General features: G+C 37.2%; 2 protein-coding genes across 3 annotated transcripts; both read left to right on the top strand.

Moving 5' to 3' along the window:
* Nucleotides 1-92: 92 nt before the first annotated feature.
* On the top strand, nucleotides 93-6460 carry LOC110447486 (NFX1-type zinc finger-containing protein 1-like). Its single transcript, XM_021493221.1, has 2 exons — nucleotides 93-2965; nucleotides 3736-6460. The coding sequence occupies exons 1-2, from the start codon at nucleotides 97-99 to the stop codon at nucleotides 3903-3905; spliced, it is 3039 nt and encodes a 1012-aa protein (XP_021348896.1). The 5' UTR covers nucleotides 93-96; the 3' UTR covers nucleotides 3906-6460.
* A 4739-nt stretch (nucleotides 6461-11199) lies between these two features.
* On the top strand, nucleotides 11200-17315 carry LOC110447487 (sodium-dependent multivitamin transporter-like). Of its 2 annotated transcripts, XR_002462600.1 has the most exons (9): nucleotides 11200-11262; nucleotides 11970-12107; nucleotides 12639-12774; nucleotides 13012-13100; nucleotides 14062-14174; nucleotides 14540-14610; nucleotides 15824-15910; nucleotides 16450-16724; nucleotides 17236-17315. XR_002462600.1 is itself a non-coding variant. In XM_021493222.1 (8 exons), the coding sequence occupies exons 4-8, from the start codon at nucleotides 13024-13026 to the stop codon at nucleotides 16642-16644; spliced, it is 543 nt and encodes a 180-aa protein (XP_021348897.1). In that variant the 5' UTR covers nucleotides 11200-11262; nucleotides 11970-12107; nucleotides 12639-12774; nucleotides 13012-13023; the 3' UTR covers nucleotides 16645-16872. The 2 variants fall into 2 exon arrangements, 1 of the variants encoding a protein (XP_021348897.1); XM_021493222.1 differs by lacking the exon at nucleotides 17236-17315 and having other exon boundaries at nucleotides 16450-16872.
* Nucleotides 17316-24934: the final 7619 nt, after the last annotated feature.

Genomic DNA, 24934 nt, shown 5'->3' with positions numbered 1-24934 from the left:
AAGGACGAAAACCGAAATAATGATTGGAAAATAATAAAAAAGCAAAAGAAAGATCTGAAAAAACGATTACGAAGAGAGCTCGTATCATCAGACAGAATGGATGAAACGGAAATCCACATGCTTTATGACGTTTGGCAGTTGAGCCTGAAAGACAGATGGCGACTATACAGGTATTGGATTAACAAGTTCTCAGTTATGATGATGGAGAGGATCAGAGAAAAAGTTCAAGAATACCAATCTGCATGTGATCAGCACCGCGAAATTTTAATGCATGAGGACAAGGGAATTATCAGACGGGCGACCGTGGTCGGAATGACAACCACGGGTGCAGCAAAGTACCAGGCAGTCTTGCAGGAAATTGGTCCAAGAGTGATAGTTGTGGAGGAGGCAGCAGAGGTGTTGGAAGCGCATGTAGTCGCAACACTCAGCAGACACTGCCAGCATCTGATCCTCATCGGAGACCACAAACAACTCAGGCCAAATCCAACAGTCTACAAACTTGCTAAAGATTACAATTTAGACCTGTCATTGTTTGAAAGGATGATAAAAAATGACATTGAGCTTGATTGCCTTGGACTTCAACACAGGATGCGGCCAGAAATTTCAAAGATCATGACGTTGATATACCCGGAGTTGAAAGATCACAGCATTGTAAAGACATACGATAAAGTCAAGGGGATTACAACCAATGCTTTCTTCATAAACCACAGTTTTCCAGAACAAGAAGATCACGACCTGAAGAGTCACTCAAACAGTCATGAAGCCAAGTACATTGCTGGGCTCTGCAAGTACTTCCTGCTACAAGGTTACGAACCAGAGCAGATCACCATCCTCACGCTCTACTCTGGACAGCTGTTTACCATTAAAAAGGAAATGCCAAAGCAAACATTCAGTGGCGTTCACATTACCGTTGTCGACAACTTTCAAGGGGAAGAAAATGACATTGTTCTACTGTCACTTGTCAGGAGTAACAGTGACGGAAAAATAGGATTTTTGAAAATCGACAATCGAGTTTGTGTTGCGTTGTCTCGGGCTAAAAAGGGCATGTTTGTTATAGGAAACATGGATATGATGGCACAAGGAAGCAAGCTTTGGAAGAACATTGTTTCTCATGCACAGAAAGAGAGGATGATCGGAGAAGGTCTAAGACTTGTTTGTCAAAATCACCCAGAAGACAAAGGACTCATGGCCAAAGTACCTGGGGATTTCCGAAAAGCTCCTGAGGGTGGATGTATGAAGCCATGCCAGTTCCGTCTTGAATGTGGCCATACCTGCAGTATGGTCTGTCACATACTAGACCAAAAGCATGAAAAAGTGCAATGCAGAAAACGTTGTGAGCGTAAGATTTGCACTAACGGTCATAAATGCAAAAAGATGTGCTACCAAAAGTGTGGTGAATGTCTAATTCTTATGCCGAAAAAGATACCGCAATGTGGTCACACACAGGCAGTTCCTTGTCAAATCGATCCTAACTACTTCCGCTGTGAAGAAAGGTGTGAAGAAAACTTACCGTGTGGACACCGATGTGCAGAGGCATGTGGAGAGGATCATACAACAGAGTGTCAGGAACTTGTCCTTAAGTCCTGGCCATCTTGTAGACACGCTGGAATGGTAAAATGCTCAGAAAAAGTCACGAAAGAGTGCGTTGAACAATGTCAGGATATCTTGGGATGTGAACATCTTTGTTCTGGAAGCTGTGGGTCATGCCTGATGGGAAGACTTCACAAAGCCTGTACAATGGTATGTGGCCGAACCTTAATTTGTGGTCACGAGTGCGCGGATCGATGTTCTAGATGCCCACCATGCAAAAGAGTTTGTGAAAATCGCTGCATTCACAGTAAATGCCAGAACCCCTGTGGGGAACCATGCGCAGCTTGTAACGAGAGGTGTGAATGGACATGTCAGCACTATACCTGTACGAATTTGTGTAATGAACCGTGCGAGCGTCCCCGATGCAACAACCCGTGCAAGAAGAGACTCAAATGCAATCATCAATGCATAGGAATGTGTGGAGAAAAATGCCCTTCACTTTGCAGAGTTTGTCACAGAGATGTTGTGACAGAAATATTTTTCGGAGATGAAGATGAACCTGATGCGAGATTCATACAGCTAGAGGACTGTGGCCATATTATCGAAGTCAGTGCCATGGACACCTATATGGACCAAGCTTCTACTGATGAGCAGAATGAAATTTTACTTAAAGGATGTCCCAAATGCAAAACACCAATTCGCAAAAATTTGCGATACGGAAATATAATAAAGCAGACTTTGAGGAATATCGAGCAAGTCAAACGAAAACCACTCGGCGACGAACAAAGAATAAAAGTTCTTTTGGATGAAATTCCAGATGAAATATCCGAATTGGAACCAAGGGATAACATTATCGTGATGAAAAAGTTCAAAGCGATACTAGAGGAAAAAGACATTTCAAGTCACAACCGCATCAAGCCGCATTTAATCGGCAAACTCTGGGAGGAAACTCTAGTAACCGTCCAGAATCAGACAGTTTTCCTCAAACGACTAAATGATCTGAGAAGAAAATACAGGGACGTAGAGCCATCTCGAGATTTGGAGGCCGTATTTAAACAAGCAAAGGACCACATAGGTCGTGTTCGGCTATGGATACTCAAACAAAGGACGTACTTCACACAACAGGAAACTACTGACGTTATCGATGAAATATGTAGACTAACACTCCTTAAAAAATTTCTCCTGTATAAAACACAAATTAGAAATAGAAACGTTGCATTGGACGACGACTTAAAGAGAAGAATACAGGTGGCAGAAAAGATGCTTACCGATGGGATGAAGTTCACTGAGCCAAAGCAGAAGAAAGTTAAACACACATTGAAGATGCTGAAAGAAGTCGTCCCTAAAACAGGGCTTGGGATTACAGAAGAGGAACGGATTCAAATCAACCAGGCTATGGGTATGGGGAAGGGACACTGGTTTAAATGTCCAAATGGTAAATATCTATTAAACGCTTTAAAAATTGTTAAGTAGTGATCTTTCAAAGCAAAGTAAATATTTGAATATATATACAATAAAATCAGCATAATGATCCTTACGGACGAAGAAATATTATTAAAAGAAAAATCCTTAACAACGAGGATTTAGTACTTTCATCTCTTCTAGGAGATTCTTCAGACTAGTCTAATATATACATTTGTAAATACATATATGGATATATATAATAAAAAAGATCAAATGTCAATGTAAAGTGTAGAATTATAGACAAACAGTTCTAACGACCGACTAGAGAAAACAAGCTGCTTTCGTCCTTCATATGGCTCATCAGGTGTATTTCCAAAGCAAAACATCATGACGTCACAATTATATGTCATCATACTACAATAGCAACATGACGTCACAATATATGCAAGATTGATGGCGCAAAAATTGCTGTGGCCTGTTGGGATCAGTTTTAATATTTTGATTAAAGGGTCTTCTTTCTTTTGTACATTGTGACGTCACGCTACTATTGTAGTGTGATGGCAGATAATTTTGACGTAACGGTGTTGCCCTTTTGAAATAAACCTGAATGGACATGCAATTCTTTTTTACATATATATTACGTAAAGTCGTCTGATGCCAAAGGCAATACAACTGTTACAACAAATATAACCTGTATTAAGGAATGTGCTTCATATTTATCATTTTATATCGGCAATTGCATGCATTTTTTTCATTTGTATAATTACATGCTATAATAGGTTTTTTTGTATTTAATTACAGGACATGTGTACGCTATTGGAGACTGTGGTGGTGCAACGACGCAGGGGACCTGCCCCGAATGCCATGCAGCTATTGGAGGTGTTTCATACAGACTACAGTCGGGCAACGCATTTGCGCCTGAAATGGACAGCGCAGCTGCGCCAGCTTTTCATAATGCACTGATTAACTGAAAATGTATGGGGCCACCTGCCCGAACACGTTGGTTTTCTCCGGATATTCAAAAAAGGAGGAGATATATACTGACATTAAAAAGTATTATTACATCATAGAAAGACATTTTCTTTTATATGTATTTACGATGTCAATGACTCCAGGTTCTTTTCCATTGAGTGATAACATTATTTTGTTTTACTGATTTTGAATATATGTGGTATTTGTTTTCATTTTGCTGGAAACTGCATTCATTCTTTTGTTACTTACTTTTTTATTTTTTATTTTCACAATGTGAATACATCACTCAAAAAATGTAAATGACTTTAACCATATGGCAAGGAATAACCTTCTTATTCGTAACTACTACTATATTACTGGAATTAAATATCTTTTTTAGAAGAAGCTGAATTACCGTTTGCATGAGTATCTAAAAATGTTTTTGTTTGTTTTGGGGTTTTTTTGGCATATGACTGAACCACATTTATTTTAGAGTGTGTATGGGGTTTTTAAATTGTAAATGTAAGTTAACATGAACAAGAGTATTGTAATTGGGCGTTTTAAAAGTGGCGTCATACACTCAAAGTCTCTGAGGATCGTGGTCCCTTTTAGCAGATTTGATTAAATATTGTATGTAACACGTTATATTGTATTTATATAAATTCATTGCTTATTGAAAATATTACATGATTTTCTAGTTTATATGAGACTATAAAACAAGTTTTTTGTAAATCGAATGTAAAATGTCAAACAGCTGATTTAATGATTTGGCCCACTGTGGCTTAATGAGTTGTTTTTAGCAGTTTAGAGCAGAGACACCGGCCATTTTCACTCTTTGCTTGACAAAGGGAACATACGTTTTCGAAAGTTCGCAAAATAAGTTTTAAATTCCTGTTTGTGTTTAAAACAAAGTTACCTTTTCAGGCTATTTAGTTAGCCACATTTGTGCTGAAGTATATAATCGTGATTACTTTCATAAATCACGTATAAAAACTAATATAAGATTATGTTTATCACATAACCAAATATCGATAAAAACAGCATTTTCCAATATCGGCATTTGTCTTCAAGCCTTTTCTCATTATGACATCCCAATAATTATTGACCTTTGTTTATTTCAGTATTTGATTTTTGTCCGGCTATCTTCTTCTACATTTTTTATAGCATGTCAGCTAAACACTCTTTGAATGATACAGATCTTATTTCAACGTGTATGTTTTTCTCATTCCAATCACCAGAATGAGCTCAGAAAAAAATCGTATCGCGGCATATGATTGTTTTTAATTTTATGACGTCACGTCATTTTTCTATCCCAATGCGACGTCACGGAAGGGATATGGGTGTAAGATAGAAATTCCATTAGTTTGTGCAAAGTGACAAGGCAAAACAAACCACCATGTTTTATTAGTTAATATTTACGTGTATATTATGACGTCATACATTTGTAGTAGCACAAATAAGCATTGCCATCTCCTGAATTTTGAGGTGTTACGCTTGCATACGTTCTCTGCACCCTTAGAGCATGTCATGATAAAATTGAAGGTACACAGTTTGCAATTTGATGGTCTCATTATAAAAAGAACTTGACAAATCGCTAAGTGATACATGTCCTTTGAAGTTTTTGTAAAAAGGACACATTACTTTAAAGCCGGTCAAATGTACCGTTACACTGCCGCGAAATTCTATTGATGGGTCGCAAATGATTAGACTTATCTACTTGTATAAATGAAGCAGTGCGTCCAGAGCTTTCGATTTTGTCATGTAATATTCCAGGGGCGCTGAAATTTTGAGGATGTAGAGTTGTAGACCTTAGTCAGATGACGTCAATGTAGCAAAATAGAATTGTAGTATGCGTTTATTACCATGAAATGCATACATATATATATACGACTAAACTACACATACTGACTAGTGTACATACTATGTTATAAAGAGGATGTATGCGCTTATATTTTATCGGTGTTCATGTCATGCAAGACTTATGAAGACAATTAACTTAAAAGTTTGTTTATTTTTGTCATGTGTTTTTTTAATCAAGGTTCGGTAAAAGCTCGTTAACTTAAATTTAGAGTCCACAGATCTGGCGTACAAACTTCCTATATAAGACACTCATAATACATAAATGAAAAGAAAGAAGCATCAATACACATGTACCTGATTTTCAGGTAAAATTGTTTTCATAAAGAACAAAGGACACTGAATCGTATACCTGTCGTTTTAGATGCATAGAACATGATGGATGGGTGCATTGTTGAGAGGTGGTCTTAACTACATTTTCCGCCTCCATTAATCCATAAAAAGACATAGACATTTACTTAAGACATGAACCAGGTCAACGAAGATGTTTCACTTAATAAAGACTTAAAATGAGGTCAGTTCCTGAAACTGAGCTAAGGTGAGGTGATGAATTCGTCTGATTGCGAATTCCTTTGTTGGTAACTGAAATACCACGTTTACTTTAGAGGTGTATTTCATTATTCCAGTGCTTTATATAAAGTTTCAGATTGTATTGTTTTCTTGAAAATATGAAACATAGTGTTGCAAAAATATGTGAATCCGTTGCATTAAAACAATTTGATAAATTTTATGTGAATTGTGTTATTATTAAAGATATACTGTATACCCGGAAACTTTCGAACTGTCAAATGTTCGCCCTTCACTGGTAAAATCTGTATTCGCCCAGTCAAATATTCACCCTTCACTGGTAAAATCTGTATTCGCCCAGCCAAATATTCACCATTCACTGGTAAAATCTGTATTCGACCAGTCAAATGTTCACCTTCAATGGTAAAATCTGTATTCGCCCAGTCAAATATTCTACTGAAGCTGGTATTATAAGGAAAACGAACCAGGTAAGTATCTAGTCGCCAGGTTTCTACTGAAGCTGGTTTTATCAGGAACGCAAACCAGGTAAATATCAAGTCACCAGGTTTCTAATGACGCTGGTATTTACTGGAACGCGAACCAGGTAAGTATATAGTCACAGGGTTTCTACGCAAGCTGCTATTATCAGGAACGCAAACCAGTTAAATATCTAGTCAACAGGTTTCTACTGAAGCTGGTTTTATCAGGAACGCGAACCAGGTAAATATCTAGTCACCAGGTTTCTACTGAAGCTGGTATTAACAGGAAAGCGAACCAGGTTAGTATCTTGTCACCAGATTTCTAAGGAAGCTGGTATTATCAGGAACGCAAACCAGGTAAGTATCTAGTCACCAGGTTTCTACTGAAGTTGGTATTATCAGAAACGCGGACCAGGTAAGTATCTAGTCACCAGGTTTTTATTGAATCTGGTATTATCAGGAACGCAAACCAGGTAAGTATCTAGTCACAGGGTTTCTACGCAAGCTGTTAATATCAGGAACGCGAACCAGGTAAGTATCGAGTCACCAGGTATCTAGTGAAGCTGGTATTAACAGGAATGCGAACCAGGGAAATATCTAGTCACAGGGTTTCTACGCAAGCTGGTATTATCAGGAACACGAACCAGGTAAGTATCTAGTCACCAACTTTCTACTGAAGCTTGTATTAACAGGAACGCGAACCAGGGAAGAATCTAGTTGCAGGGTTTCTACACAAGCTGGTATTATCAGGAACGCGAACCAGGTAAGTATCATTTTTTTTTTTCATTTCTAGTTGTTATATTGTTAGCAATATGGACCAGGGGAAGGAGCTCAGATTTATTTTTTGTGATATTAGCAAAGCTTTTGATAGGGTGTGGCAAAAAGGTCTCTTACATAAACTTAAAACGTATGGAATCGATGGAAATTTACTTTTATGGTTTGAAAAGTATCTCTCTGATAGATTGCAAAGAGTCACCACTGAAGGTTATCACTCACAGTTTAAGGGTATAAATGCAGGGATACCTGAGGGATCTGTTCTGGGACCTTTACTATTTCTCCTTTATATTAATGACATCACTGACAATGTTTCAACTAATATTAAGCTTTTTGCAGATGACACCTACTTATATGTAATTATAGATGAAAACCCAGCACATGCAGCACAAGTTCTGACAAATGATCTCTCTAACATTGGTGAATGGGCAGGTATATGGGACATCAAATTCAACCCTAACAAAACTAAATCTGTAATATTTTCTAGAAAACATAACAAACATCACCCTCCAATAACTTTCCAAAACAGCCAAATCACTGACTCAACAGCACATACACACTTAGGACTGACTTTAAAAGGTGATGCATCACATTCAACACAACACATTCTGAATATATATGAAAAAGCTTATAATAGATTAAATATTCTTCGTTACATTAAAACTAAAGTCAATCGTAAATCATATTTAAATTTATATAGCATTTATTATGCCAATTTTGGAATATGCAGACATAGTATGGGATAATTGCACTCAACAATCTAAAGAACTTCTAGAATCTATTCAATTAGAAGCAGCCAGAATCATTACTGGACTTCGATCTGGAACATCTCATAATAAACTTTATAATGAACTTGGTTGGGAAACTCTGTCAACAAGAAGAAATAAACACAAACACATAATGATGTATAAAATAATGCATGGACTGTCACCTCAATACTTACAAGATGTCTTAAATCTATATAGCTTATAATCCTTTCATTAACAATCAAAACAATAATCCCTATTTCCTCAGACAAACAAGACTGTTTAATCCACCAATATGTAGAACTAACAATTATTTTGACAGTTTCCTCCCTCTAATGTGCCGCACAACTAACACTACTGATAATGATCTCTTAAACTCCCCAACTCTTGCAACCTTTAAACACAAACTAAATAAAGATATTATTATCGATAATGAATCAACCTTAATTTTTAAAACTGAAGGTGATAGACGGGCCAACATTATTCTTTGTCAACTTAGAAACTTATGTAGCAATTTAAATTTTGATTTATTCAATGACCATTTAACTGACTGTCCCTCTTGTGCTTGCTCTTTTGAATATGAAACAGTTTTCCATTACTTTCTTGAATGTCCATTGTATAATGATCTCAGACTTACTTTATTTACTTCTGTTGATAATTATGGAAATCATAACCATATTGATACAAACATTTTTCTACAAGGCTGTCCTGATTGTGATGGACTAACAAACAGACAGTTACTTAATGATGTACAGTTATTTATTGGTAAATCTAGGCGTTTTAATCTCTATATGATCTAACCAGCCATGACCTTATACTTTATACTTTTATACTTTACTATTCCTATTCCAATTATACTCCACAAATAAGTAACTTTACCTACTTTTCTATAAATGTTATTCTTCTACGGACATAGGAGTTTTAAGTTGAGCATGTTTGTTTGTTGTTGTTTGTTGTAAGATTTGTTCAATCTGTCTTGTTTTACAGTTTCCATCTTATACATTGAATTACACATAGACTAGCTATCTATTTTCATATTAAACTACAATACCTTAACAGTTTTGGCGACTGTGACCTGTGCATATATTTGCACATGGACTTTTGGTCAATGTCTGCCAATATCTGTGTGATTTGATAGCTATATAGCTTATATACAATTGTAAAATGTTATAAAAATAAATAATACNTGACTTGTATCAACTTTGTCAATAAAATTTGTTGAAATGAAATGAAAAATCCTTGTGGAACTGTGTGCATGACTTGTCACTAGAACTATACTCAATGAGTCAGATAAAATAGAACTGTTGTCAAATGATAAGGTGTTTCTGTATTTTGTTTACCTGATGACAGCTTTGATTGAATATATGAACTTTCATTGAAGTACCTCCTAGAAAAACGCTTGCTGTCAATGATCATAGCACCTGTTTAGAAAAAAGAAGTACTTTCTTGTCAAGGAGAACTTGTCTGTTCACAGCGTTGCTCAATGACTAAATACATAGAATATATATCAACAGCCGATGAATAGTTAGCATTTTATCACGTGATGTGCTAAAATATTATCAGGGAATTAATATTATCAGGGAATTAATCAGGCTATTCCAATAATAACTGCAACGTGAGTATTGAAGTATGCGACGGATATACATGTATTTGTAAGATAATAATTAGGACTATGATATAAATACTGGACAATCGGAGATATAAGGTTTTTCTCATGTTGTTGAGGGTGTGATTAATGTTTTGCTCAATACTTTTCATTCATTTTAAATAAATGTTTACCGAAGTGAACTTGATAAAACATAAATTATTATATAATTTTCTTTATTAATTCAATGACGGTAAATGTTTGATGCGGTGTAGATGAGCATTGGGATATAAAACGTCGCACTTGAATATGGCTTTTTTATTATCATTTATCTGTACAGTGCGGAATACGGTCGGTCCAGTAGACGGAATGGTAGCGTTATCTTATGTCATATGTTGGTACATGGCGGGTGTGTTAATGAATTAAGATGTCAAGCGGCCTCTGTGTACATATTTATGATAGAGCGAACTCAAGGTGGTCGTGTGGATGGATGTTTTATAATGTATTATTATAAATATGTACAGAGCGAACACAAGGTGGTCGTGTGGATGGATGTTTTATAATGCTTTATTATATCTCTGTACAGGGCGGACTTAAGGCGGTGGTGTTGACGGATGTTTTATAATGTATAATTATATCTCTGTTTAGGGCGAACACAAGGTGGTCGTGTGGATGGATGTTTTATAATGCTTTATTATATCTCTATACAGGGCGGACTCGAGGCGGTGGTGTGGACGGATATTTTATAATGTATACTTGTATCTCTGTACTGGGCGGAATCAATGCGGTCGTATGGACAGGTGTATTACAATGTATCATTATGACCCTAGGGATGAGTGTTGTCGTCATAAAGGAAAACATACCAATACATAACGTTTATTTAATTACTTGAATCGTACATTTCATAGATAAGGTAATATTATATTTGTCTTATTGTCTAAGTAACACATTTTGTGGCACAACAATAAGTAAAACATGTTAAGGCAAGCAACGGCTCAGTTAGCCTTTCACCGCGATTTGATGATACAAATGTACCATACAATCATATTTATCATTACGTCATTGTAAACGTTGGTTAAAGTCTCATACATAATCAATTGATATGGCTGTTTTATTACTCTGAATACTAATCAAATGCTATATATATTGTCATTTGAAGATTGTTCGTAGTAAGCCTTCTGTGATATGATTATATTTATTTTGAGTTCTGACAACAATTGTCTTTGTACCCCTTTTGTTACCCTTATAAACTGATAGAAGCCATATTACTATTATTGACTATTATTATTATAAATAATGCTGGAACTTTATATTATGTGTGTCGTATTTCTCTGTCTGGTACTGGTATCGGGTTCTTCCTGTTGGGTGTAGGAAACATAGGAAAGGTGTTCCAAATTAACTACGAAAATCTTAGACTCAATTATGTCAAGTAAGTGGGTAGCGACACGAACATCAAAATGTATTTGCCTTATATCTAAAATTCTGTTTCTGCGACGAATATCATATCAATTCAAGTTACAGAATAGCTTAGGAATACTCAGTACAATTATCTACTGCGCGAAAGAGTACAAAGCTGCCATACTTTTGTTAACTTTAGAAATTGGATGTTTGATTAAAAAAACCTCATCGTATCGGCCGAGCTTTAACAACTCGCTTTGGAAGCCATTTGACGTTAAACAACTATTGCATCGGTGATTCAATTAGCAAGATAGGCTTTATATTGGTAGCTCCTGTTAAAACAAAATATACGTTGTGTGGAATCTTTTTATTGATACTTATGTCAATGGAGTGACCAATTAATTTTTTTTCTGTCGATGGATAACTTCAGGGACAACTCTTTGATGATACTCTTGCTTCATAGCTTACTAAATTGGGGACATCCGAGTGGATAATGTCTAACGTTTGTCCCAAAAATAGCATGTATTTTAACTATGATCTTGTTTAATGAATATCCTAATTGTATAAATTGCATATCTATATAAAGCGCTTTAGAGTGGCTTATTCTAGCTAGGTAGGTCACTATATCAAATATTGTATATTATTATTAATATTATATTATTACTGAATTTTCACAAGTTGTACGACATGTTGAATGGCTATTATTGTTGTTTGTAACTCTTGTTATTTCAATTCCAGATTTGACCCAGACCCGACAGTTCGACAGACGGTCTGGTCACTGTGTTTAGGGTTTTATTTAGTGGCCTTCGGCATGGCATTCAACCAGGCAACGGTTCAGAGGATAAGTTCCGTTAAGTCTTTACAAGAAGGCAAACGGTAAGAAGACCTTTTTCATGGCGTTTGATAAATTTGAATGGTCTCCTTCAGAATTCCTATCCCTGGCACCTCCCACGTTATCTTGACCTTTGTATTAACGAAGAATTTAGAAAGAAACTTGGTTACAGCCATGTCACTAGGTCGGATATTAAATAATGTCAATATTGTAAGCAGATCTAAATGACCATCAATTATAAGTAAACGTCCAAAAAGGCTCAAACAGAGTGATTATCCACTTATTTGATCAGCGCAAAAACTATTAGTTTTACATGTTTGACTGCAATATCACCGGATTTTTGCATTATCACCTTATTCACTGGATCTCTATATCACAATGAAATGGGAGGTATCACAAGGGCAGGAAAATGTTTAACAAAAGCGACTATCGTTACTATGTGTGTACGTGGTTCTTGAATTGTTATGTTTCTGTTTATGCTAATGTGGCGGTTTATTGTTTGCATGCCATATCGGGTGTATCTAACCAGGTAAAAATGTGAAAGCGTACATGTTTTATTACGTTTTTACTTTCAGAATTATGTATTTTGCTGCTCCAGCCTTCTTCATTATCGCCCTTATAGTCAATATTGAAGGTCTAGTGATGTTTGCCTACTTTAATGTCGTCGGCTAAGATCCCATTGAATCAGGTCAGATAAAGAATGCTAGTCAGGTATGCATAAATTAATAAAAATCATTACGTCTTCGCGTCATTAAGAATAATTGGTAAAGTCATTGATATCATTGCTATTTGAGCTTAATTCAGAAAGAAATTGTAAGTGTCAGCATGATTTAAAATCCCTATGATTTGATTAAAAAGTATTTCAAAAGCACATAAATTTATATTACGAAATTGGCTAAGGTTTGAAATTAAACAACAAAAAAAGGTACCTATTTTTAATTGTTCCAGTTGCTACCCCACATGGTGGTGAGGATATTTCACGGTCTTCCTGGACTCTCCGGGCTGTTTCTCGCTTCTTTGTTCAGTGCCTCATTAAGGTAGGTTACATAAAATACTTTAACAGTGGTGATTTATACATTATATCATAATGCCTGTTAACGGACACTGTTGATTTTCTGGCCGACGGACCAGAGATAATTTATATGTGTATCCCTAGTGATTATTTCGATACTTACAAGGGCGACTAGTGTGTAATCGTGTACTAAAATATATAGACATTTATGTTATATGTAAGACCTGGTGTTAATGCCCTGCACAAGCTAGTTGCCTTTTTTGTCAATATTAGAACAATCGCGTATCAGTTTTCGAACTGTAATCACACGACAGTAGAGCATTCTTTCTAGGGATATAATTAAACAAACTAATATATTTGGAAGTTGAATATATAAAAGATATCAAAAGAATAATGTTTACTTATGATTTATATCCAGAAGCAAATTGGCTGGTACGGGTTTATACTATTGAGTTAAATTAAATAAACTAAACGGACACGTTTAGGACACAGGCTTGGTAATTAGGGGATAACCCTACTGTATTTTGAGATTTGCGGCGGGATATCGTGATTATACTGTCGCAAATTGAATTGTTTTTGCAGCACGGAGCGGAGCCAGTAAAACAGGTATTTGACTAAGTATAATTACGATATACCGCCGCAAAAAATAAAAATACAGTAGGGTTATCCACATATAATTCACAAAACCAAAAAAAAAGAAGATTTTAAGATATCTGGTTCTCTCCTCCGTGGAATGGTGACGTCAGGAATATTCAAAGTGAGACATAATTACGTTGACCTTGCGGGGTCATGCTTTTGTTCGTGACGTCATTAATAATCAAGTTCATGACGTGTCAGAGTCAGTCGGGGTCAATGACTGCATTAACAATCGCCATCCGGGCTTCATAATTATGCAGATGAGAAAATTGTAGACTGCATATATTATTTTGATTGAACAATCTAATGTCGTGTTACATCTCAAATGAATTAGAATATCTGTTTTACAGCACAATTTCATCTGGACTAAGTTGTCTAAGTGCTCAGACAGTACAAGACTTCATTAAACCCCGATATAATGACATGTCCGATGGAAAAGCCACGGCGATTGCCAAAGTATCAGGTAAAGTTAATGTATAATAAAGAAGGTTTTTAAATAATTTTTCTGACCGTTCTTCTGATTTGCCATTGCAACTTATGCTTTCTGGTGATACTATTTTTCTTTGATAAATATTACCAAATATTCACTATATTGTTTAAGTGGGGACATGCATTACTGAATCAACTGACAACCAATTGGTGGAAAGCTGTTTATTTATAATGTCGCAATCAATCAAAGACCCAGTCACTCTTCAAGTAAGCAAACGATATCGTCTACTTACAATGCGACAAGATAATCTCCCTATAGTTTCATGAAATATCAACACATTTTTTTAATAATATCTGTGATTTTAAATTGTTCAAAATAAGTATTGTTGCATGTTTCAGTCTTTTTCTACGGAGGGATGTCTGTCGCTGTCACAGCGCTGATAGCCAATGTTTCGGGATCTATGAGTCAGGTATAGGATAATATGCAATTTAAAAAGAATACTTTATACAGGGAAATGTTCGCCGCAATTTATCTTTTGCCTTTTTCACCTCCTGCAAGAAGTGGAATATATCATTACAGCGGTTAGTATGATATGTATGTTATCGGCGTAGGGCAAAAGTTTAACTGGGACACTATAAACAGGAATCATACAAACAGACCACGACTGTCTTAGGTGCTTCTATAATTAGTTTAGCTTAGGCTTTGTTTTATTTAAACATACATAATATCAACATGAAAAAGGTGTTGATACACTTATGTAAACCTGTTACGTCATTTCGTAACCGATATTTACAACTACAGCTTCAGGGGTAGTGACGTAAACAAGGATTTTTTTCATGGATTGAAAGCAGAAAGAGTCCGGGAATTATAGTGAACAAATAACGTACATGTAACAATACACTGTTTCATGAAAATGGTATAAAGGGACTTAAACAAAAGATCTTATGGCATTATTATAAGTAAAACTTGAGGTCCGTCATTACCTGACTGGACATGTCGGTAGATATAATTGAAAAATAATAAATTAAAATCGCTTCAATGATACTGACGTAAATTTGGTGTGTTATCACAAACCGTCACAACATGTAGTTGAGAACTGCTCTCAAGTCCCAAAAGCTATTAAAATAAGCGAAGGAAAATCACTCACGTGTGTTCTTGTCGAATGTTCGGATATAAAGAGACCGCACCAATACGTCACAGCGAGGTGACGAGATATCGTGCCGGCGGGGTCCACGGTTCAAGGAGAACTCTCCCGAAATTCACCACAATCCATTCCAGAACATATTTTTATACGTTATGATGTGTTACTCTCTACTAATAATGTGGATTTTGTTTACATACGTCGTTAGTTGTTGTGATAAAGCTTTATTGCAACAGCTTTGTGATACTTTCAGGTATTGGTTTATACTATTGCCTTTTGCATCCTACGTTCACATAAGATTCAATCTACGCATCGGAGCTGATACTGTCCTCTTGATGTCTTCGTCGCCAATCACTTACTTTGTATTATTGGTCAACTTTGTTGTCATTAAAATTATTACCTGGACATTAGGACTAATTTTGACTATCATTTTTCTTAAAGATGCATTGTTATGTAAGATTTTTCTTTTGATATTACTGAACCATTTATATCGTCTTAATATAAATATTGATTTTCATTTAAAGTTTCATATATTTTCCAGATAGCTGCTTCAATACTTACCTGTTTTGGAGGTCCTCTGTCCGGCATGTTCCTCTTTTCCATGTTTTGTCCATGGGCAACTAAAAAGGTGGGTTGTACTACACAATTCACAAATGCGTGATATGGGTGTTCATCACTACAAAGGAATAATTGTACATTGTTGAATATAATCATATTGAACGGTATTTCATTGTCCGTCGGCCAGAAAATTAAAGTATTATTACGTCATAACAAACTTGTTTATAGCATTTATTGTGAAATCATGCAGATCAATGATATACGTCATGGACTGGTGGTAAAGGAAAAAATGAAAGCTTTATGTCTTGTTTTTTTCTCTTCTTTTGAAAAGGTTTATTTTGTCAGCTTTCATAAAATTTCAACAGCTTTGATAACGTAAGTGATTCAAAATAATTTCAAACTAAATATGTTTATTAGAGTTCGCAAAACTCTTTTGCATATTCTATGAAACTGAAACTCACAGATACTGAACTGCCCTTGCATTGATCACGCCACATTTATAATGGTTCTGGTTCAATAAAAACTATTGAAACGTTTTATAAAAAGCGTCCATCCAATTAAATAACACTTTTTATCAAATGCAATTTTAGCATGTTTTCTGTATTACAGGGTGTCGTCATCGGCGGGGTAATATCGATGATATTTGTTTTCTGGATATCCCTTGGACAAAACTTCTTCACGTCTAAACCAAGTGAGCCTTGGCTGCCACCAAACCCAACAGATCAATGCTCTCTGGATTCGACATTCTACACAAACACAACTTTGATGACTAATTCAACTGTTTGCTACAACTCATCAGCTTGACATCCGTCGCATCCTAGCAACACATCTTCACGAATAACATCATACCAAAAAGAAATGGAAATCTTCAATACCATCAAAGCGTAATTACTTTACATATTGCGTATTGAATATGAAAATGTGGTTTATATATCGATGGTGTATACACAATGGAAATGTCGATTGGAACATTGAATGATTAACAATAATAACGTCATCAATTCAAAATTATTCAAACTTATACTAGTGTTTTGTGTCACAGCCTGGGTTACCTGTATATGCTATTTTACATGTACACCATACAGCTCAGTCGTTTTATTATCCTAACGTACAGAATTACGCAGGGGTCTCATCAATTTCCATCTTGTTTGTGTACATTTCAAATGTGTTATCATTTCATATCGTCCGTGATGATAATTAGGGCGAATGTAGCATTAACGGGACATTAGTAGACAATATGATATGCATTACTGAGGAGGCGATACTAACACGGGGCGAATATGGTTAATTCTTGTGAAGAGTGTACATTTTATTTGGCGAAAAAATCCTGGTATACAGTATAAATTCGGTGATGATTTGTCATTAACTCTTTCCTATCTCTTTTCGACAACCCAGACAAGGTATTGACAAGTTATTTTCCCTGTCGTTTCGTTGGTTTGGGGACGTGGGACTACTATTGACGATTGTGATAGGATCTACCGTAAGCCTGATGACAGGTAATGACATGAAGTATGATACAACGTAAAAGTTTTATAAATAATTGATGTTCTTCTGGAACGATTTTAAAGTTGAATGAACTTTATTCGGTGTATATTGAGATTTTGTAGTTAAGCGTTTGTAGCTCCTTAAATGAGCTGGAAATGAAAGGGGAAAAAAAATACCAAGTGTTGTTTTATTTGAGTATCTTGCTAATGAACAAAAATGGTCAATGCATATTCAAAATTTGTATTTTCCCACAGCAGCTAGAGAAAATAAGAGTTCTTTATAGTAGAAAAAAGTATATATTATAAATATATCTTGCTAATGAACAAAACGCCGAACCATTATACCGTGTAGAAAGTCACTCTAATATTCTGGCACAAATACATGAAAAATAAATCATAGTGTTTTTAGTCAAAATATGTATTTTCAACGCGTATACAAATGTATAAAAATAGAATAGGGGTATATAAATCTTTATGACAACTATAAGGTAGAATACGAACAAAAAATGCTTCAACATAATCTCTATTGTTCCATGCAAATAATAGCATGTCAATCTGTTTCAGACATTATATAACTAGCGAAGGATTCCGATTAAATCTATACATATACTGTAAGAAATGCATGTAGCCGAGTGATTATTGCACATGGCAGAAAGCACACGACAACTCCGAATTTAAATAAGGCGCGCCATTGTAGATTACACAGAGTAACCTAGTATCTCAAAATAAGTCAAGGGGTAACTTCATTGTATTTCATATTTACTTTGATAGAAGCAAAATTCACTTATTAATCACCGAGGCTGAGTTGCAGTTTTTAAAATTTCTTGAAAATTAAAATATAAATATGTCTATTTATAAACTATTTATAAACTATATTACATTGCCGAATCACAATTGGCGTTATAATAACATTGTCTAAATTTCGAGTATTTGAGATTTTTTTTTCTATATTTCAACGTTTAGTTGCACATCACAAAAAACACTACAGCTTAGCCCATATGGCTTGCACTGCTGTAGAGATCGGTAATATTTATTATATATAACATACATATGTTCATAATGTAAATATTGTAAAACGCTAATGACCCTGTAACGCGATAGAGAATGTTATAATTTGATTATGGCTATTCAACCAATATTGTATTACCTAAATGTAGACAAAACAGGAAATGATGTTTGGCATAGTATTTATCATTCTGGCTTCTGATTGGTTGAAGTTGCCCAGCGATGAAAAAAACTGTGCAATGTTGTGTTTTTGTGTTAAATCATTATTGTTTTTATCAGCAATGAATACATCATTTATACGCATTCATTTGTTATGAACAAATCAATTATGTCTGACTTTTAAATTGAATTATACGGGTCAGCAAATAATTATTGTTGGTTGGTTATATGGTATATACTAAAAATGACTTTGCATAAATCCACAGTGTTTTAGGTATACATTGTATACCCTATAGCCCCATAATAATCCTTGATTTGTCTTAAATAGATATCGTATTTAATGTAGAACCTTACTTAATTTGATATTTAGGTTTTCCAGCACCAGATGAAGTAGATGTGAGATACATTTTATCTATTGGGGACCAGTTGTTTCCCTTCCTTCCAAAAAAGGCCCGTCGGTGGTTAGAGTTTGGGGTCGACAAGGTAAATATTATATACACACAAAGAATATATTGAGCTTCATATATGATATTCTGATTGATTTCGTGGTAAGTGAAAAAAATGTCACATTCTAGAAATGAGACACTGCATCAAACCGCATTGATATTTCTCTTTGTCAAAATCAAGTTTGGAATTGAAATACACAGTTTATGAATGCTTCACCTTATGAAATATTCGACCATTTAACACCATAAATGCATTACTGTCTCTCTAACAGCACCTAAATACAATTACATGAAGGAAGTCTTTAAACATGTTAGATAATAATTTTTAATTATATAACTATTTTATTATATTTTATGTATAGTCATTCTGACTTACACTCAGAGTATTTGCATTTTTTTTTCTCTAAAATTGTAAGCAGTTGACATTTTTCTGATTATTGTTGTGTTTGGGTACATGTATGTCGTCACTCATGTCATACTGACAGAGTAACACTCCACTATTTATAGTCGCCTGAGCGATTGATAAGTAGCCATTAGAATCAAGGAGATGAACGTCACTCTAAAAGTGTTTTTTCGGTCTGGAATATTCATTATTTTTATTTAATCGGTGAAGCAACACAAAAAAGCGTCTTTATGGTCAAGAATTGCTCACTTACTCTCCCGTTTTGGTGCTCTGCAATCATAATTTCTGGATATCGACATCGGAAAAGTGTAAGTGTGGCAGGAGAAAGATCCTTTTTTTTTCCCTTTTCATATTTGGTTACTTTGTTTAATTTCGAATGAATATTGTTAGGTAAATTAAATGCATCGCAAGAGGTGAATTTTAGAAACATTTCGGAAATTTCAAAATAATAACGACGGAAATTTCATTAATTTAATTTAGGTTGCCCTTAACATTATTTTTTTAAATCGGGGCAACTAACATTTCATTGTACGATCAGAAATTTCATAATAATCAAGTCCACACGGCAAAGTTCAGTAGACAAAGAAGCATGAACGCTATTTTGTCTTAATCTAATAATAAAAAAAACTATTTGAGGTAGTAAAATAAGTTTCACTCATAAAGATATTTTACGATTTAGCGAAGAAGATGGTTAGACCAGCAGTCCGAGGAGACGATCGTCCCGACTGATCTTTATGGAGAAATTGATGTGGAACTCGACGAGGTCAAAGACACCCTGCCGATTAGCTATGATAGTGATTTAGTTAACTAGACTGCTTAATGTAATGGATAGAATAAATATCGAACATTAATAAGTTTTGTGGCACAAGCGTTTTTGAATATTTCAGACTTTTACATATCAAATTACATTTCATTGTTCTGAGGGAACATGAACAGTTGGAAGAAACAACACATTGTGTCACTGTTAAATCAGATAAACCCGATATAGGTAATAGAAATGAAATACACGTCATAATTCTGTGATGAATTTGACTCTAAACTAAGAAAAAAACACTATCATACTAATAAAAGATTACAACATCATTTACTTTTCTATTATAATTTAGATATGCTGTGTAGGTTTTTGCCAAAACCTGTGAGTTTTTCGTATGCATTTTTGTAAATTTTCAAATAAAATGTACGATTGTTATCATTAGTGTTAAGTGTAGAGTGATATCGTTAATGAACAGTAAATTTAACGTGGCAATCAACACTGCTGTATAAGTTAGTGGCGCTGCCTGGGCTGTGGAATGTTTAATGTTAATGGCGCTGTCTAGGCTGTGGAATGTTTTATGTTAGTGGCGCTGCCTAGGCTGTGCAATAATTTATGTTAGTGGCGCTGCCTAGGCTGTGGAATGTTTTATGTTAGTGGCGTTGCCTAGGCTGTGAATGTTTTTTGTAAGTCGCGTTGCCTAGGCTGTGGAATATTTTATGTTAGTGGCGCTGCCTGGGCTGTGGAATGTGTTATGTTAGTGGCACTGCCTAGGCTGTGGAATGTTTTATGTTAGTGGCGTTGCCTAGGCTGTGGATGTTTTTTGTAAGTCGCGTTGCCTAGGCTGTGGAATATTTTATGTTAGTGGCGCTGCCTAGGCTGTGGAATGTTTTCTGTAAGTGGCGCTGCCTAGGCTGTGTAATGTTTTATGTTAGTGGCGTTGCCTAGTCTGTGAATGTTTTTTGTAAGTCGCGTTGCCTAGGCTGTGGAATATTTTATGTTAGTGCCGCTGCCTGGGCTGTGGAATGTTTTATGTTAGTGGCACTCCCTAGGCTGTGGAATGTTTTATGTTAGTGGCGCTACCTAGGCTGTGGAATGTTTTATATTAGTGGCGCTGCCTAGGCTGTTAATGTTTTATGTTAGTGGCGCTGTCTAGGTTGTGGAATGTTTTATGTTAGTGGCGCTGCCAAGGCTGTGGAATGTTTTATGTAAGTGGCGCTGCCTAGGCTGTGGAATGTTTTATGTTAGTGGCGCTACCTAGGCTGTGGAATGTTTTATATTAGTGGCGCTGCCTAGGCTGTTAATGTTTTATGTTAGTGGCGCTGTCTAGGTTGTGGAATGTTTTATGTTAGTGGCGCTGCCAAGGCTGTGGAATATTTTCTGTAAGTGGCGCTGCCTAGGCTGTGTAATGTTTTATGTTAGTGGCGCTGCCTAGGCTGTGTAATGTTTTATGTTAGTGGCGCTGCCTAGGCTGTGGAATGTTTTATGTTAGTGGCGTTGCCTAGGCTGTGAATGTTTTTTGTAAGTCGCGTTGCCTAGGCTGTGGAATATTTTATGTTAGTGGCGCTGCCTGGGCTGTGGGATGTTTTATGTTAGTGGCACTGCCTAGGCTGTGGAATGTTTTTTGTTAGTGGCGCTGTCTAGGCTGTGAAATGTTTAATGTCAATGGCGCTGCCTAAGCTGTGGAATGTTTTATGTTAGTGGCGCTGCCTAGGCTGTGGAATGTTTTTTGTTAGTGGCGCTGTCTAGGCTGTGAAATGTTTAATGTCAATGGCGCTGCCTAAGCTGTGGAATGTTTTATGTTAGTGGCGCTGCCTAGGCTGTGTATTGTTTTATGTTAGTGGCGCTGTCCAGGCTGTGGAATGATTTATGTTAGTGGCGCTGCCTAGGCTGTGGAATGTTTTATGTCAATGGCGTTGCCTAGGCTGTGGAATGTTAGTGGCGCTGCCAAGGCTGTGGAATGTTTTATGCTAGTGGCGCTGCCTAGGCTGTGGAATGTTTTATGTTAGTGGCGCTACCTAGGCTGTGGAATGTTGTATATTAGTGGCGCTGCCTGGGCTGTGGAATGTTTTATGTTAGTGGCGCTGCCTAAGCTGTGGAATGTTTTATGTCAATGGCGCTGCCTAGGCTGTGGAACGTTTTATGTTAGTGGCGCTGCCTAGGCTGTGAATGCTTTATGTTAGTGGCGGTGCCTAGGCTGTGGAATGTTTTATGTTAGTGGCGCTGCCAAGGCTGTGGAATGTTTAAGGTAAGTGGTGCTGCCTAGGCTGTGGCATGTTTTATGTTAGTGGCGCTACCTAGGCTGTGGAATGTTTTATATTAGTGGCGCTGCCTGGGCTGTGGAATGTTTTATGTTAGTGGCGCTGCCTAGGCTGTGGAATGTTTTATGTTAGTGGCGCTGCCTAGGCTGTGGAATGTTTTATGTTAGTGGCGCTGCCTAGGCTGTGGAATGTTTTATGTTAGTGGCGCTGCCTAGGCTGTGGAATGTTTTATGTTAGTGGCGCTGCCTAGGCTGTGGAATGTTTTATGTTAGTGGCGCTGCCTAGGCTGTGGAATGTTTTATGTTAGTGGCGCTGCCTAGGCTGTGGAATGTTTTATGTTAGTGGCGCTGCCTAGGCTGTGGAATGTTTTATGTTAGTGGCGCTGCCTAGGCTGTGGAATGTTTTATGTTAGTGGCGCTGCCTAGGCTGTGGAATGTTTTATGTTAGTGGCGCTGCCTAGGCTGTGGAATGTTTTATGTTAGTGGCGCTGCCTAGGCTGTGGAATGTTTTATGTTAGTGGCGCTGCCTAGGCTGTGGAATGTTTTATGTTAGTGGCGCTGCCTAGGCTGTGGAATGTTTTATGTTAGTGGCGCTGCCTAGGCTGTGGAATGTTTTATGTTAGTGGCGCTGCCTAGGCTGTGGAATGTTTTATGTTAGTGGCGCTGCCTAGGCTGTGGAATGTTTTATGTTAGTGGCGCTGCCTAGGCTGTGGAATGTTTTATGTTAGTGGCGCTGCCTAGGCTGTGGAATGTTTTATGTTAGTGGCGCTGCCTAGGCTGTGGAATGTTTTATGTTAGTGGCGCTGCCTAGGCTGTGGAATGTTTTATGTTAGTGGCGCTGCCTAGGCTGTGGAATGTTTTATGTTAGTGGCGCTGCCTAGGCTGTGGAATGTTTTATGTTAGTGGCGCTGCCTAGGCTGTGGAATGTTTTATGTTAGTGGCGCTGCCTAGGCTGTGGAATGTTTTATGTTAGTGGCGCTGCCTAGGCTGTGGAATGTTTTATGTTAGTGGCGCTGCCTAGGCTGTGGAATGTTTTATGTTAGTGGCGCTGCCTAGGCTGTGGAATGTTTTATGTTAGTGGCGCTGCCTAGGCTGTGGAATGTTTTATGTTAGTGGCGCTGCCTAGGCTGTGGAATGTTTTATGTTAGTGGCGCTGCCTAGGCTGTGGAATGTTTTATGTTAGTGGCGCTGCCTAGGCTGTGGAATGTTTTATGTTAGTGGCGCTGCCTAGGCTGTGGAATGTTTTATGTTAGTGGCGCTGCCTAGGCTGTGGAATGTTTTATGTTAGTGGCGCTGCCTAGGCTGTGGAATGTTTTATGTTAGTGGCGCTGCCTAGGCTGTGGAATGTTTTATGTTAGTGGCGCTGCCTAGGCTGTGGAATGTTTTATGTTAGTGGCGCTGCCTAGGCTGTGGAATGTTTTATGTTAGTGGCGCTGCCTAGGCTGTGGAATGTTTTATGTTAGTGGCGCTGCCTAGGCTGTGGAATGTTTTATGTTAGTGGCGCTGCCTAGGCTGTGGAATGTTTTATGTTAGTGGCGCTGCCTAGGCTGTGGAATGTTTTATGTTAGTGGCGCTGCCTAGGCTGTGGAATGTTTTATGTTAGTGGCGCTGCCTAGGCTGTGGAATGTTTTATGTTAGTGGCGCTGCCTAGGCTGTGGAATGTTTTATGTTAGTGGCGCTGCCTAGGCTGTGGAATGTTTTATGTTAGTGGCGCTGCCTAGGCTGTGGAATGTTTTATGTTAGTGGCGCTGCCTAGGCTGTGGAATGTTTTATGTTAGTGGCGCTGCCTAGGCTGTGGAATGTTTTATGTTAGTGGCGCTGCCTAGGCTGTGGAATGTTTTATGTTAGTGGCGCTGCCTAGGCTGTGGAATGTTTTATGTTAGTGGCGCTGCCTAGGCTGTGGAATGTTTTATGTTAGTGGCGCTGCCTAGGCTGTGGAATGTTTTATGTTAGTGGCGCTGCCTAGGCTGTGGAATGTTTTATGTTAGTGGCGCTGCCTAGGCTGTGGAATGTTTTATGTTAGTGGCGCTGCCTAGGCTGTGGAATGTTTTATGTTAGTGGCGCTGCCTAGGCTGTGGAATGTTTTATGTTAGTGGCGCTGCCTAGGCTGTGGAATGTTTTATGTTAGTGGCGCTGCCTAGGCTGTGGAATGTTTTATGTTAGTGGCGCTGCCTAGGCTGTGGAATGTTTTATGTTAGTGGCGCTGCCTAGGCTGTGGAATGTTTTATGTTAGTGGCGCTGCCTAGGCTGTGGAATGTTTTATGTTAGTGGCGCTGCCTAGGCTGTGGAATGTTTTATGTTAGTGGCGCTGCCTAGGCTGTGGAATGTTTTATGTTAGTGGCGCTGCCTAGGCTGTGGAATGTTTTATGTTAGTGGCGCTGCCTAGGCTGTTGAATGTTTTATGTTAGTGGCGCTGTCTAGGCTGTGGAATGTTTTATGTTAGTGGCGCTGCCTAGGCTGTGGAATATTTTATGTAAGTGGCGCTGCCTAGGCTGTGTTATGTTTTATGTTAGTCGCGCTGCTTAGGCTGTGTAATGTTTTATGTTAGTGGCGCTGCCTAGGCTGTGAATGTTTTTTGTTAGTGGC

The sequence above is a fragment of the Mizuhopecten yessoensis genome, unplaced genomic scaffold (genome assembly GCF_002113885.1).
Source record: "Mizuhopecten yessoensis strain PY_sf001 unplaced genomic scaffold, ASM211388v2 scaffold3431, whole genome shotgun sequence".
NCBI lineage: Eukaryota > Metazoa > Mollusca > Bivalvia > Pectinida > Pectinidae > Mizuhopecten > Mizuhopecten yessoensis.
Note: the sequence above shows the minus strand (reverse complement) of the source record. Positions and strands in the feature narration are given on the sequence as shown.

Excerpts from the sequence above, each read along its gene's own strand:
- LOC110447486 (XM_021493221.1), top strand. The coding sequence starts at position 97 with ATGGATGAAACGGAAATCCACATGCTTTATGACGTTTGGCAGTTGAGC. Across the intron at positions 2,966-3,735 it reads CTGGTTTAAATGTCCAAATG|GACATGTGTACGCTATTGGA; the intron begins GTAAATATCTAT and ends ATTTAATTACAG.
- LOC110447487 (XM_021493222.1), top strand. The coding sequence starts at position 13,024 with ATGGTGGTGAGGATATTTCACGGTCTTCCTGGACTCTCCGGGCTGTTT. Across the intron at positions 13,101-14,061 it reads TTGTTCAGTGCCTCATTAAG|CACAATTTCATCTGGACTAA; the intron begins GTAGGTTACATA and ends TCTGTTTTACAG. Across the intron at positions 14,175-14,539 it reads GGCGATTGCCAAAGTATCAG|TCTTTTTCTACGGAGGGATG; the intron begins GTAAAGTTAATG and ends TGCATGTTTCAG.